General features: G+C 41.4%; 1 protein-coding gene across 1 annotated transcript in view; it reads right to left on the bottom strand.

Moving 5' to 3' along the window:
- Positions 1-252: 252 nt before the first annotated feature.
- The window catches only part of nrg3b (neuregulin 3b), a 198,618-nt gene continuing 183,706 nt past the window's right edge, over positions 253-15,164 (bottom strand). Inside the window, exons 8-10 of the mRNA XM_005747378.1 lie at positions 12,580-12,689; positions 4,413-4,595; positions 253-1,356 (exon numbers count right to left, since the gene is read on the bottom strand). Coding sequence (XP_005747435.1) covers positions 615-1,356; positions 4,413-4,595; positions 12,580-12,689 — 1,035 coding nt within the window. The 3' untranslated portion in view covers positions 253-614. The remainder of the gene's footprint in view (positions 1,357-4,412; positions 4,596-12,579; positions 12,690-15,164) is intronic.

The following is a 15,164-nucleotide window of genomic DNA, read 5'->3' on the forward strand; positions in this document are numbered from 1 at the left end:
TTTCCAACAAATGCAACGATCTCCTGACAGCTTTGTCGTTACTTGTAATCGTTCGACTCGACTTCGATATTTGTCCAGATTTATTTCAGAATGCCGATTAAGTCACGAAAATGGATTAAGATGAATAAAGCCCATAATTAACACTGTTATCTTAGTCTTTATTTTGTCACAATTGTATGTCAAATATATATATGTCTATATGACATATATTATATGACATATATAATTTCATTTCTTTACAATAGAGAAACAACATAGAGATAACACACTATTTTGGTTTCTAAGTAGAAGCTCCTTGTAATAGTGGCATTTTTTTCAATACACTGTTTAAGTCAAGCTCCCACTCAAGTCATGGTTTTGTTTTCCTTTTGAGTCACATTTATTCACAATGTGTGTTTGTTTGTCTCTTTTCCTTTTGTAATTCGATGTCTTTTGTGTCAATATTTTTTCCCCCCTCGGGAATTCAATCTGTTCGTGTTCTTTCGAAAACTGATGGCCATCTGTTATTGGTCCATGTGGCCACACAGATGGTCCCACCTGCTAGCCATACTGAGCCACCAGCAAAGGTATACATTTATTGGAAACGGTGTCTTCTCTTTACAGAGTTAATCCAATCAGCTCGCAGAGGGCTTGGCATAAGTGTTTCCAATTCCTCTGCAGATGGGTCCTTTGGTGGCCAAGTCTGCTCCTCCGTACACAAGAGATGTCTGACCTTGGCACTGTCCCCGGGTTCCTCTTTGGCCTGCTGCCTTCCATCCTCTGGTCCCGCTGCCTGTGTGCAGAACTCTGGGGGAATACTGGACACTTTTCCCCTCTGACTCCCGTGCCGTCTTCTCAAGAGTGTTTGTGCCACCGTGGTGGATCTCACTGTGAGACCCAGACCTTTTCATGGGGCTGCAAAGGCTTTTCTGTTTTAACTCCTGCGCGAGTTCCACTGTAATTTCAAAGGAGCAGGGTGTTTGAGGAGAGCCGAGATTCTTCTCCAACCCCAGGAGAGAAGCGGCGGCGGCGGGGGGGCTAACGCTGCTGGGCATGACACTGGTCGCCAGCATGACGCTTTCAGGGGGAGAGGGAGGATTGCTAACGGGAAGGCCCGTCTTTCCAGCCAGCACGGGGTGCCACTTGAAGAGCCCCGCTTGGTTCCGGTCACTCGTGACCGGGTGGCCGGCCTCAAGGTCACACGCTTGGAGCGAAGGGATGATGGGCACAGATCGGGTGCGGAGGGAGGGTGGCAGGAAGGTCGTACCTTTATCGAGGCGGGTGCAGGGAACCTCAGTCCATCCTTTCCTGGCTGTGAAGTGAGAGAGTGAGGTCCTGCTCAGGAGGGCGCCGACCCTTCCGCCGGCAGAATCACACCTTTGGGCAAAGAGAAAAGGATGGAAATGTCAGGGTGAGGAAGTCATTTATAATTTGACCTTTTCATCTTAGACACTTTCCTAATTTTAAATGAATAGAAAAGCCCGAGCAATAGAGAATATGAAGTTACCTTCCATATTTAGAACACCAAGATGACATTCGTTGTGTTTTAGAAAGATGCCAGTCTGTCAAGGCTTCACCGTATCATTTCACACCGGCACAAAAATATCTTGTACCAAACAAAATGATCACTATTTAGGTATTGTTGTTTCATAATCTACGTGTAATTATGTATAATCCTTGGCATGAGCGGGGTCTACTGTTGCTGCATGAATGTTTAACTGAGAAATCCCTCTGCTCATCACTGCCTTATCAGAGATTTAAGGCTTTAGCAGCACAGCAGGTGGATTCCTGACCCGCCCTGTGTGACTGTTGTATGTAGAAACAATACACGGCTTCACACGGCTTCTAATTTCATTTTATTGTAGTTTTCACACAGCAAGCAACTAATCAGATGGGCCCACGATGTAACATTAAGCAGGGTTGAATTGCATGATGATGCATCCTCCTTCAAACGTAGAGAGCGGAAGCAGATAAGCTTGAAAGGCATTATCGTCGGCCATGACAGTAACACGGCAGAGAGGGGAAACTTATCTGGAGTCAAGTGGGCAAGTTTGTGTATGTTTGTTAAAGTTGTTGCTGAAGCCTCGACTCCCATTTAGAATCGCATCCAGTGTTATTGTCAGCCTTGAAAGATTGTTGGCAGCGTAACCAAGTTTAAAAAATTGAATTACCACCCCACCCTCCTCCCCCACCCTTGGTATTAGAAGGGCAAAAGCAAGCTGGAGGTAAATCCGACAGATCAAAACAAAACCTAAAAATAACTCCAATAGCAAATTTGCTTTCAATTCCTCCGCTAACCGTGATGGGTAAATATGTTTTGACACCAGATGATGAAACTGACAATACTCTGTGGGGATTTGTTGTCACAAAATGGAAAACGTAGAAGAGTGCTCTCGCGTCTGTTTGTGGTTCTCGCCTCTTTATTAGCACTTTCCACCGCGCCGGACTAGGTGCCTCCATCTTTACTTCTCGGCTCAGTCCTCCTCCTCCTTTCCTCACTTTCCCCTCTCGCGTTCTCTCACTCTCCTTTCCACCTCCCGTCTCTCATTTCCAGAGATGAGAGGGTGTATCCATGGCAACACGGGAGACATGGGGGCTGGAGGAGGAGGAGGAGGAGAGGGCTGTAAGCTTGGTGTTGCGTGGCTTGTAAGTCGAGAAATAGGTCATTTCAACCTCCAGAAGGCCAGCGAAAGCCATATTTGAGTGATGGATGTGTGGGGGAATTATCAGTGGCTAATGAGATCTAAATTGTTACTACACAAATGCAATTTTATCCCCAAGAAGATGACAAGCCCTCCTATTTCAGCTCCTCTCCTAAACATTTGACAAAGCACGGCAGATTTAATTGCCTATAGCTTTACAGATTTCACCGTTGTGAAAAAGAATTCTCGTCAGCTTCTTTATTAGTGTGTTTCGTTACTCCTTATAAGTGCGAGCGTGCATGTTTGTGAGTGTGTGTGTGTTTAGAGGGAAACTGCTCCTGAAGGATCTTTCTGCACAACCATTTGAAAGAACTGCTGAGCTCTGTGGAGCTTTGTTTAAAAATGTAAATTATGGAAATAGGTCACATAAAGAGTTTGGCAGCTTGCAGTGTAACTTACTGTAATGCTCAATCAGGTTGGCATGCTAATAGGAACATTGCTAGGCACTTTAAAGTGTGTGAAATGCACAGGGGACACTGCTGCTTTAATGACAGACGTTTCTGTTAACAGTGCTATTGCTCAAGTTCCACACAGTGACAGCAAATTAGGCTGCTTCTGAGTCATATGCTAAACAGGGCTGTCTTACGCAGGATTAAGATGCTCTTGTCTGCATCTGTAAATAAAACCTACACTTATTTAATGTTTACAGTGTTTTGAAGGAGAAATGCCAGTGGAGCTGCTTGACATTATGCATCAATGCACCGAGGAATACAAGCACCTCAGTGATAAATATTTTCCGTCTTTGGTGGTCGTTACGCAACAATCAGCCTGAAAAAGGGCAAAAGAAAAGTTATAACTAATGCGAAAAGCTTTGTTTTAACATAAAAAAAATCAGTATGTCAGAGAGGATTTCACATCACATCACATTTTAGCAAGCGTGACCAGTCTGTACTTTTTAAATGTGTTTTAAGTCTGCAGACTAGGCTGTGCCAAAAGTCCCTCTCGCTTCGAATGCCTCCTGAAACAGCACCAGTAGCTGCGCTTCGCTCGGGATGGCCGTCAAAATAGGCCAGCTCGCTTCACTCGACATCAGCGGGAGCATGGGGGCAATTCAAGATGTGCAAAAGCCTGGAAGTAATCCATTTCAACATGTAGCCTGTTCTAAGAGGCCGCAGTCATCTAATGTACTTTATACTCAGCTTGTAAATTACAGAAATTTAATCATTTTGTTGATATGTGAACTATGATGCTTCCCATGCTTGATCATTAGCCAAAATCAAACCGTTTTGGATAGCTAGAAATTCGTGTGAACCCGTGCATCATTTGATAATTAGCTTTGGCACAGCCGTTGTATTTTTAACCCTGTTAAAACATGCAGATAAAACAAATTTTCATTCACAGCAGCAGCCCAGTGGCAGCGAGGATTACACACATCTTCCCCAGCACCATGATACTGTTGCGCTTTTGGGATCAAGTGTGTTCTCCAAATTAATTGTGACAGTCCCAGCTGAAAGAGGAGGGGGGTAGGGGGGGCACTGCAGATCTCATTTATTTCCCTGGATCACATTTCATAGGCTGGTTCACGGATTTGAACTGAGAGTCTTCCAGTCATAAACTCATTTCTCCCTAAATTATCCCTCTGCCACTCCGACTTAACCTTAGTTAGTCCAGAGGTCTGTATCACTGAACCGGCTATTTGACCTCAGCGTGGAGGGAGGCGAAGAGAATTTCCTCTTTGCTGGCTCAAACAAACATGACAAAACTAATAACGAGACAAAGAAATAGTTTCACCTTCTTATGGACTCCATGTCCGATGACTCATCCTCCTGCAAGTGTTTGTAGACATGCCCCGCCACTCTGGATCCGTCAATAAGATTTGTGGGTATTTTGTGTTTCCCTCTGGAAATGGGTGGAGTCCTGAAGTAATTAGTCTCTCTCCGTTGTAGGGCTGGGCTGAGTGAGAGCGAACTACTCCTGAAACCAGACAGCATGCAAAAGAGATGGGTCAAAATCATTAGGTAAAGACCGTTCACTAATTCATCTGTTGTATCAGCTATAGATGTCCTTTCTAGGGTTTCATGATGTAAAAATGATCTGGAGTAAATCGACCTTTGTGCTTGAGACTTGAAAGGGGAAAAAACAAAATCCAATCCCACCTTCAATTGACTCGACGCGGAAATTACCCTGGTATCGAAGCTTATGAGACAGATGAATCAGATACACGTGAAAGGAATCGTAAGTTATCAATAAGCAATACAATTTACATAAGAATGGAATCATTTCCATTCATCCATCCATTTTCATCTGCTTATCTAATTCAGGCTGAAAGGCTCAGTACACGGCAGACAGGTTGCCAGTCTATCTCAGGGCTAATGCAGACAGACAGACAAACATCCAACCTCACATTCGCACCTATGGCCAATTTAAAATCACCAATTAACCTAACATGCTTTGGATTGTGGGAGGAATCCGGAGCACCCAGAGAGAACCCACGCAGGCACAGAGATAACATGCAAACTCCACACTCTTCCCACCCCCGCAAGAGAGGAGGGAAGGAACTATGGGAGAAATCTCAAGCTGTGCCTTAAAGGGAAACGCGAATGCGCTTGAAACGCCACCCCCCTCCAAAAAATATCTTTAGTGTAAATGTTTTAATTTCAAGATTAGTATGCATTCTTTACGCTTTCTTTTTTTCACTCCCTTCTACCTGTTGAAAAGGGGGCTTAGATTAATTCACATTCACAAAGTGCACATGTAGCATAGAAAGATGGTTTTCATGCCAAGCATTCGTTCATTCATTCTTGGAATTGGCTCACCTACGAAGAATGCAGCTGTTTTTTCATATTACAAAAATACACCCGTGCTTTCCCTGCAATATGTGCTGTGAAAAGGTCTAATCCCAAGGAAAATGTGGAGGTTAGCAGTGTGACGATGCTCTGTTTTTGTTGCCTGTGAATGTAAAGATGCAGGACTAGTTTCTCCCTGGGTTTTATTGAACAAATCTCACAGAGATTTTGCCTCGAACCAGGTGCCGGAGAAGAGGCTGTGTACTTACTGCGGTGCATTCTAGGAGAGGTGTGTTACACTATTAAACACATACTTTTTCATGTACTTTGAGGGCTGCTTTAGAATTAAAAGATTAATATAAAAAGTTTTTTACATACATGCTTAAATGAAAAACCCTTTGCTGCTTGAGAGGAAACAGTGCAAAAGTCTTGAGTCTCTCCTGGTTTTTAATGTCAATATTTTAAGTTGGTATTTGGTACGACCACCTTTATTCTTCAACACAGCAATAGGGAAGCCTTCTTTGAGTAACCTCACCTATCGTTATGAGCTTTGGTTAGTGACTGAAAGAACTAGATCGCGGATACATGCGGCGGGAATGAGCTTTCTCCAAAGGGTGGCTGGCCTCACCCTTAGAGACAGGGTGAGGAGTTAGGCCATCCGGGAGGGGCTCAGAGTAGAGCCGCTGCTCCTCCACATCGAAAAGAGACAGTTGAGGTGGTTCAGGCATCTGACAAGGATGCCTCCTGGGCGCATCTTGAGTGAGGTGTTCTGGGCATATCCCACCTCTGGGCAGACCCAGGACATGCTGGAGAGATTATATCACTCGGCTGGCCTGGGACCGCCTTGGTGTTCCCCCGGATACGCTGGAGGAGGTGGCTGGGGAGAGGCCAGTCTGGGCTTCTCTGCTTATCCTGTGGCCCCTGCGAGCTTCACCCGGAAGAAAATGGATGGATGGATTCATGGACCGAACATTCAACATTTTAAACAATCATTTTTGAATTAACATCTGTGTTTACACATTTTATTGTCAGTGATGGATGCTGGAAGCTGGGAATCACCAAGAAGACAATGTCACTCCTACTTGTAGAATTTGATTATTTCCATAATTTTTGATTTAGCCATTCAACGCAAATTACAGGATAATTTACAGTTTTAATGTTACATTTTAAAGTGTCATTTTGATCCAAAGAGCCATGCACTAGCATGGTTAAGCAAGTGCTAACATGCTAACGAAGTTTCCATACAGACCTTTATCGTTCAGAACATATAGAAAACACTGCTTTAGTGTTTTCTTTCTGTGAACTTCAAATAAATGCCATGTATTGTTAGGGGTTATCCTGCACCTTGAAAATGACCTCTAGCTTACATACTGATATTCTACTGCTGTTAATGATAGAAGCAGCTGCCTTTAGAGACTGAGCTTCCTGTTTAGGCACACAGTTTTTAAATTGGTCTGTGGGCAGTAGGTGGTCTGCCTCAAAGCAGATCCCTGGATGTCTGCAGTAATGAAGCAATGGTATTAAATCCAAGGTACACCGAGCCATAATGCAATCTGATGTGTGAGCACATCATGCAAAGACAAACAGCTCCCAATGAATATGTAATCACAAAATACACTCAATTATTTTGATGTTATTATGAATTTCTTTAAGACACCGTGGCTACCCTGATCGTTGCTTACCAGCAAATCCTCTGTGATCAATATGTCAGTTGATTGTGCTAGTTGAACCACTGAAAAGAGCTGAAACATATTATTATTGTCGTGTAAATAACTTTTTTTTGTATTGAACCATTAAACAAAAATCAGCACCACACGCTCTCACAGCTTGATTTTGGCTCTTGAATAATTTGGCGCAGCACAAAAATGGCTTGTGTATGAAGTGCTGCATTGTTTGATTCTTCTTGTTATTGAAATAGTAATCAAGATGTTCAAACTTTAGGATTTTCTTGCCAGTCATTAAACTGAACTCCCTGATTCCTTTTCTTTCATGCAGTCCAGTGGATGACTGCTTAATAATTGATAAACCACTGGAACACTGAAAAAAACAACAACAAAAAAACGCTCTGCTACAGTAATTTGCTGATGTCCGTGGCTGTGGAACAAAAAGCATACACAATGTTGGCTCTAGTGTTTGCTGGCTTTTATATCGACTGATGTTGTAAAAAGTTGATATGAATACAGCTAAATATTGTCCGTTTTGTTGGCTATTAGCGTGCTGATTTTTTTAAAATTAGGATTAACTGGAAAAAACATGAAAACATGATTTTTTTGGGGCTGTTGTAATTACTGAATGATAAAAGTTGAACCTTTTAAAACGGAAAGGCAGCTGCTTATCTCCACAATTCAACAAGACTGTGCAACCCCCTGATGTTAAATGGGTAAGCCTGGTTGGTAGGGTAATCCAGTACTTATTTAAACCACTTCCTCCCTCTGTTAATGCCTTTACCGGACATATCGCAGAGAGAGAGAAACGGCAGGAAAACAGAGGGGGATGGCATGTGACAAAGAACCTGAGGTGAGTTAAAAAAATGGAAAAAGTATGCCACATTTTCAGAGTAAACACCATTTTCTATTAAACCAGCAGGAAACACCCACATAGCACTTCTGATATTCACTATGGATACTGATTATGTCCCCTACTCAACATGTACAAGCCACACGTGGCGGCTTTCAGCACATTGATTAGGCTTCTTACTACAATTTTCTCATAATACCATCATGACAAAGGAATCATTGTAATCAACTGAATTTAAGTGAAAACAGCAATTGACTTGTGTCAGCAGGAGTCCACCGTTTTCATCAAAGCAACTCGTACATATTACCGCATTCAATAGGACACGCAAGTGCGAAGTTACGAATCGAAATGATTTTTGACCTCTAAACATTTGATGAACGATGGTTGCCTTGAGCTTTTTTTCTGCAATCAACAGGCGTGTAGTTCATTTAACTGCAGGAGCAGAAGAGCAGGAAAAACAAGCTCAATACATCCTTTGTCAAATATTATATCAGGTGAACAAAATAAAGATTTAATTGCTTTTGGCGCTGATGTGCTAGATAACACATGGCACAAGGTTTTAAGTTCATATTTAACCAGCATTGTAATGCCAATTATTCTTGGCTGAATGACTTAAATCATGGAAATCAGGGCTGAAAAACCTCAGTTCTGGAGCCAGAAATTCCCAGCTGCCATCAAAGGCAGCATACCCACGAATAGGCTGAGTATGACAGGGCAATATGGCCAAAAATATTTATCACGATATATAAATTGAAAATTTGCGATAACGATATAACTGATGATATAATTAACACGAGACAAAATAATTTACAACTCCGCAACTTTATTAGTGCAAAAAAATCAAAACCAAAAAACCCATCAATGTATTTTCACTTAAACAAGCAGCTGTTTTTTTAATGCAAATTCCTTGCTGACAGTTTAACCATTTCCAGTGAAACTGGCCGACATATCCTCAGCATAACCATGTATAATATCCACAAAACTTAAAAAGAGGTTATACAAACACAATAAGTTGAAGCACAGTACGTATCACTCCGCGAGGCTGCTGCCTACGATACCTGTAATGCTCCGACAATCCATCAAGCGGTGCGGCTTCATAGCTTATCAAAGTCATACTAAAACATTTTTTGACAGATTTTCAAGCGCCGTGCATCACATAAAATCGGTTCAAGGTCAGTAAGCACAACCAGAATTCATACACCGGATTATAAGGGGCACTGTCGCTTTTTCAGAAAATCAAAGGATTTTAAGTGTGCCGTATTTTCTGAAAAACACGGTAATAACGACGGCCTACTTGCATGCTCTACCAAAAATTGTGCTTTGGTGTGTATCTGACGGACGAAAGCTAAACCAATTCCACACCACTGAGGTTGCAGCATTTTTACAAACCAATTCTGGTTCATCCGTTTCATTCAACGATCCGTTTTTGCCCTTCTCATTCTGCAATGGCAGTCCTCAAAGGATTAATTCTACTTAAGTTGATTTACCTTACAAGAGATCTGGATTCACACGAGATTCATAATCACCAGAGAATCCATCTTACTAAGTTTGTCAACTACTGCATGCAATCAAAGGCGCACTGAAGTCGGTGAAATGGGAGTCCTATGAGGAACTATGGGGTGTATAAGGTCAACTAAAGGTCTGGTTTACCTTTAATAATGGATCTTATATGTAATCACCTAACAAAGTATTTGTTAAGTATCTTTAGGAGTCCTTTATATGCATATTTTCTTTAAGAAATCTTGCTAGCTTTCAAAGCTTTCAAGGTCTTCCGAATCTGTTGTTTTCTTCCCCTCATTGATGTTCCTTGGTTGTCCTGTGGCTTGTTGATCTGCTGTTTGAGTTTAGTCCATGGTGGGGCTATTGCGCAGATGGTTCAGTCAATCACCTGTCTTTTTTGAAGAAGACTGTCCTAACTATTTTTCACAGAGAAGCTCTCTGCAACAAACCATGTTTCAAAAATGTTGATAAGATCTTCTGGATTTTCCACTAGTGCAAACGTTGGATGATATTTATGGGTTTTAAACAAATATCTTCTATTGCAGACATTTCCATTGACTGCAAGGCAAGATATTGCTAATGCCTTTGGTGACGTGTATTAAAGGATAACGTTTGCTTGTGCAAAACAACAAATCCTGTCAGCCTTAAATGTGCTTAATGCTAATTACAGAAGGTTCAGACGCACTAACGTATTAATGCTAAGTTGGTTAAAGATTACGTTACAGCTGTTTTAGAATCGTATTGTGACATTTAACAAAATCTCAGCTCAACAGAGGCAATCTGCATTACAAGTGAATCAGTTTGCATATAATCCAGCCTAATTATAAACCAATGAGACACAGGTAACCATTTTCAGCAGTATTGATAGGCCATATTGACACATGTTTATGGTGCAGTTCTCCTGATAGCTCACGTTGTGGTCCACTTTCAGGTCAATAGCTGAAAGCATCTCAACATCATCCATCACAGTCTAGTTCTCCCCTGCCTCGGCCTACTTTGAGAGCAAGCTGAACAGATGATTGACTGTCAGCTGCCCTTCATGAGGCACCTGCACGACACTGCGGAGAATAAAACACCAGAGGGAGATGGTACCATCCCCGCAGCCACATATGACAACCTTTTTTTGTAAAAAACTTTCCTCTTTGACACAGCACTGGTCCATTAAAACAGAATAACTGCTGCCACAGTGGGGCTTTCACTAAAGGTGGCATCGCAGTCAGCCACACATAAAAAAAACCCTTCCTCGGTATATAGAGACAAGCTCGCCATTCACCGTTTTCTACCCTAACATAGGCTCTTTTAATCTCTGTACATTCTGTATTCTGTGCTTTTGATGCAGAATATGGAAAATCCAACACGCTATACCAAAAATAATGAGGGTTTAAATAAATATGTTAAAACTTATGCACAACAGTTCTGTTTAAAAGTATTGAGTCACCCCGATTTCTTTCTATTTCTCTTTTAATGAGCCAGATTTTCTTGTAATTTTATGAAAGTGGTGGTTTTTTTGTCTAGCCACAACACTGACCTATAAATTCATTCAAGCATAAAAAAGGCACCTGACTCAAGGGGTGAATCAGCATTTTGTCCACACATAACAACTTGGCAAAAAACTATTTGCAGCTAGTTGCAAAAATAGATAATTTGCTTCCCTTTCTTTTGTTGAATCTATGGAAAATGTGAACGCTAATGCAGTTTGACAAGTCATAAAACAGTATTAGAACTATTTAACCAGTATAAATGGAGGAGATCCAGAACATTGAGTGTCTACAACCATCTTTAAAACATGGTGGAGGCTCTGTGGTGGTTTGGGGCTAAATTTCAGCCAGTGGCGATTGAAAAATAATTACATTTCAATCCAGCGTGTAATACCATCTGGAAAGCATCTGATTGGAAACGGCTTTATATTTTAGCATGAAAATGATTCAAAACATATTCCCAGTGAAGTTCAAGTATACCTGAAAAGAAAGAGCACACAATGGAGCACTATCAGTCATAGACTGATCTGGCCAGAGCCCAGACCTCAATAATACTGCAGCAGTGGGAACATCTTGACAGAGAACAGAACAAAAGGCAGCCAACATCCAAAGAAGAGCTTTGAATTTCCTTCAACAAGCCTGGAGAACTATTTTTGAAGACTCCTGAAAGAAGCTAGAAAGCCTTGCGTTTGCCTGTTTGTGCTTCATTTCCATGCATGTTTGCAAGTTTTAATCACTGCAATTATGTACCATTTCCCACGCAAAAATACAAAGAAAAGGGTGGCTCAAGACTTTTGCACAGTGCTATATCTTGCATTGTAACATAATGTGCAGCTCCAACACTGTTATTCAGATTTGGTACCAATCATCTCAGGTAACAGGCAACAAGTATGAGGATCAACAATCCGTGTAATAGCTTCTAAGGAAAATAAACTTCTTTGAAAAGATGGCAGGCTTACATGTCGTGTGACTGAATAGCATTAACTGTCAAAGTGTGCCTGCATCCATATCATCAAAGCAAATGAAACGTCTCTGTAAACAGCTCAGATGAGGCCATTGTAGCGCGGCCTATATCCACATCCCTGTGTTCTTCTGAGGATTGGAAACTGCAGCATTTGGTACTGAGTGCTGTGATCACAAAGCAACCCTGCTTGCGATATCCCTCGTAGCAAAAAGCAAAAACGCTGTTCATTTCCTTGAATCTTCTGTCATTTGAAGGATGGCATAAAAATTGGGCTGAGTCAGTGTTTAACTCTGGACATTAAATTCACTTCTCCTTGGAGGAGTGTTATTATGTTCGCTCCTATCTGCGTTCAACTAGTCATTTCAGGAGATGCCCGAGGACACATTTAATTACTTTGAACAATTTACTTGAATGCCATGTAAATAAAGACGTCTCCATCCTCAACTAGCTTGACAGCCTCTACTCTGTTTTTTCTTTTTTATGTCATGCTCGCTGAACCAATAATCATACAATAAAATGCACGCAGATATAAGATCTAACCTCTATGTGTATGTGATCTGTTTTCTTTTGTTAGCGGCCTCGACGATATACATATTACACTACATGGGATGATTAAATTTTTCACCTCACTGCCCCTTATGGCTCAAACATGCTGACTCAGCCCCAGATATGAAACAGGGCAGGAAAAAAAAAAGAGCATGTCATAATTGTACCTGAAGCGTTTCCCTTTAGACAGTGCTTTGCTGAGAATAGGTGGAGCTACTGTTGATGCCCCTGGTGCCACTTTGCCGCCCTTAACAGACGATCCGTGAGAAGTGCAACTCTGCAAGAAATAAAGAAAATTGCGCAGGCAGTTAGTGAAACTCAGATACTCAATTAGTTATACTCAGCAAAAGACCCGGAAATGTAGCTAGATTCCACTGCTGTAACGATTAAAATGAAAAACAAAATGTCCAATGTAAGTAGCTATGTAAGTACACAGAAGTGAAGCTTAGGATATAACACATAAGGCTGATAATTCTCTATGAGTTTAGCAGCAATCCCCAGTCAGGTCGAGCGTGTTCTCTCGCTGATGTATCCCCGGTTAGTCAGGCAGAGCGTCTTTAATTGCATTTTACATTTTAAAGCGGCAGATTAGGAGGGGACACTTTGTGAATAAACTCCACACTGGCCCTCACAGCACTCCTGATTCACTCAAGAATTAATCCAACACAAGATTACATTAATGGTTTCCTAAAGAAATTGCCCTCTCAATTCTTTCCCTTTATTCTTATCAAAATTAACACTATTATCTTACAACAGGCTGCAGTCAGAGCTCTGGCACAGTGACCGTGAACGCCCCGAGACCCCCTCTGTGAAACACTAAGTCATGAGATAATTCTGTCATTCCAGTTACAGCTCTCTCTCTCTTTCGCTGTCTGATTGTACATCACTAAAGCAATTGCATGTGACTTAGTGCTGGGTTCACGGTTCTCATGAATGATAAGCCTCTTTTTTTCCCCACACACCGTTTGGCTCCCAGAAGAAGCTGTTACCGCTGCTCACTAGTTGTGCAAGAAAATAGTATCATTTGGCCACCCTCTCATATACCCTGCGGGGGGAGAACACCTCACTTTGTGAAACAATTGCCATGGCAAAGCTTCCTGGGGGAAGATATCTATGTCAGGGGATAAAATAAATAGCTGTTGGCAGTCTGCCATGCCATTCAGGTCTGCCATTGGCAGACAGTGGCGTAGCCCATTGGCGTAACCCAGTTTGCTCGTTCCCTCCCATCACAATTTTGCCTTGTTTCATGCCACTTGTGAACCTTGGATAAACACAGCGCAATGTTCACACACAAGGAAAATACAAGAGAAGGAGAGAGTGACAGGAAAAAACCCTCCCCCATCAATATGTTGACTATCACCTTCATATTAAGAAGTAAAGCAAACCTATGCATTCAGAGCAGCCATAATCCCCCTTGGATTACGATCAAATCACAGGTCCTGAACTGTGCATAATAGGATATTTGACCATTCTTCAACAAGGACAGTCTTTGAGCTAGCAGCTCAAAACTGCATGTACGTTTACTGAAAGAGCATGTCTTAACACTTCAGGCCAAGGTGTGAAGATTTTTAATGGACAACAAATGCGACTCTACCCCGTATTTAAATGTTAACAAGTTCATTCAAATTATGCACTGCCATGCTCAGATTTGGATTTAACATTCAGGCTGCACTGTCCTTTCCTTTTAATAGTCGCTGAGATACCTGTAGAAGTTATCATATCTCCCCTTCAGCTGACACAACACCCCTGCTGAACAAGCGGCTAATAGCCCTGATCCATTTCATACTCATAATTGTACTCTGCTTGATTATCTGATGGCAGAAGCACAGCTTCAATACTTTACACTTTCACACTTTCTGAGACATACTACATGGGTGCTAATTGAAGCTGTTCCATCAAACCTTTCCCAGATGTTTGAAGTTCATTAAACAACGTCAATCTGATAAAAACTAATGAATCAAAATGAACGATTCTCTAATTATCTTGAGAAAGTCTTTGGCAAACAAAATTAGACGAAAAACACATTACTTCATAATACTAATGAAATGATAATAAAACCGACTATGGTTCAAGAGAACCTAGCCTTGAATCACACCGGAGCATTCATTAAAATATTCTGATATGATGAAGTATTTATATAGCATGCTCACTCCTGAGAGGGACTCTTCTTAGAAGACTAGTTAGTTAGAACCACTCAAGCTTCAAGCTGATGCCCTCGTTGCCTGTATGACCCTATTCCTTCATGTCAGCGCATGTCTGTTGCCGTGCAGCCTGTCTCATGGGTGTATAAGCCATCTCTTTCATTTGACACATATTATTACCACAGAGGTGTTGATTCAAATAACAGTGGACACAGAGGGGTGTTTCAGTATGTACTTACAGTTCATTTTCTCTTTTTCGTTTCATTTCCTTTCCTTTGTAAAATACTTGATATATACAAGTCCCAGCTGTTTACAAGTGTGTATTTGAAGTAACTGTTCATGTGGAAATGTATACTCTGAATTGCAGATGGAAGAAACATATGCACAGAAATAGCTACAGATGTGCATACAGTATATATAATGCTTCATCAAAAAATAATAATCATCTGTATTTCTTAAGGGGTGGTTAAAATAATGGCTATTTACTTGGGCAACCTCCTGTAGTCATGTAAAATATAAACCCTTAAATCTTTTTGGAAAGATGGTCATCGCCTCAGGCATAACAAGGAAAATGGTGGAGAAGGTTGCTGTCAATACAGGTTTGCATGCAT

The sequence above is a fragment of the Pundamilia nyererei genome, unplaced genomic scaffold (genome assembly GCF_000239375.1).
Source record: "Pundamilia nyererei isolate P.nyererei 1_Seehausen unplaced genomic scaffold, PunNye1.0 scaffold00196, whole genome shotgun sequence".
Taxonomy (NCBI): Eukaryota; Metazoa; Chordata; class Actinopteri; order Cichliformes; family Cichlidae; genus Pundamilia; species Pundamilia nyererei.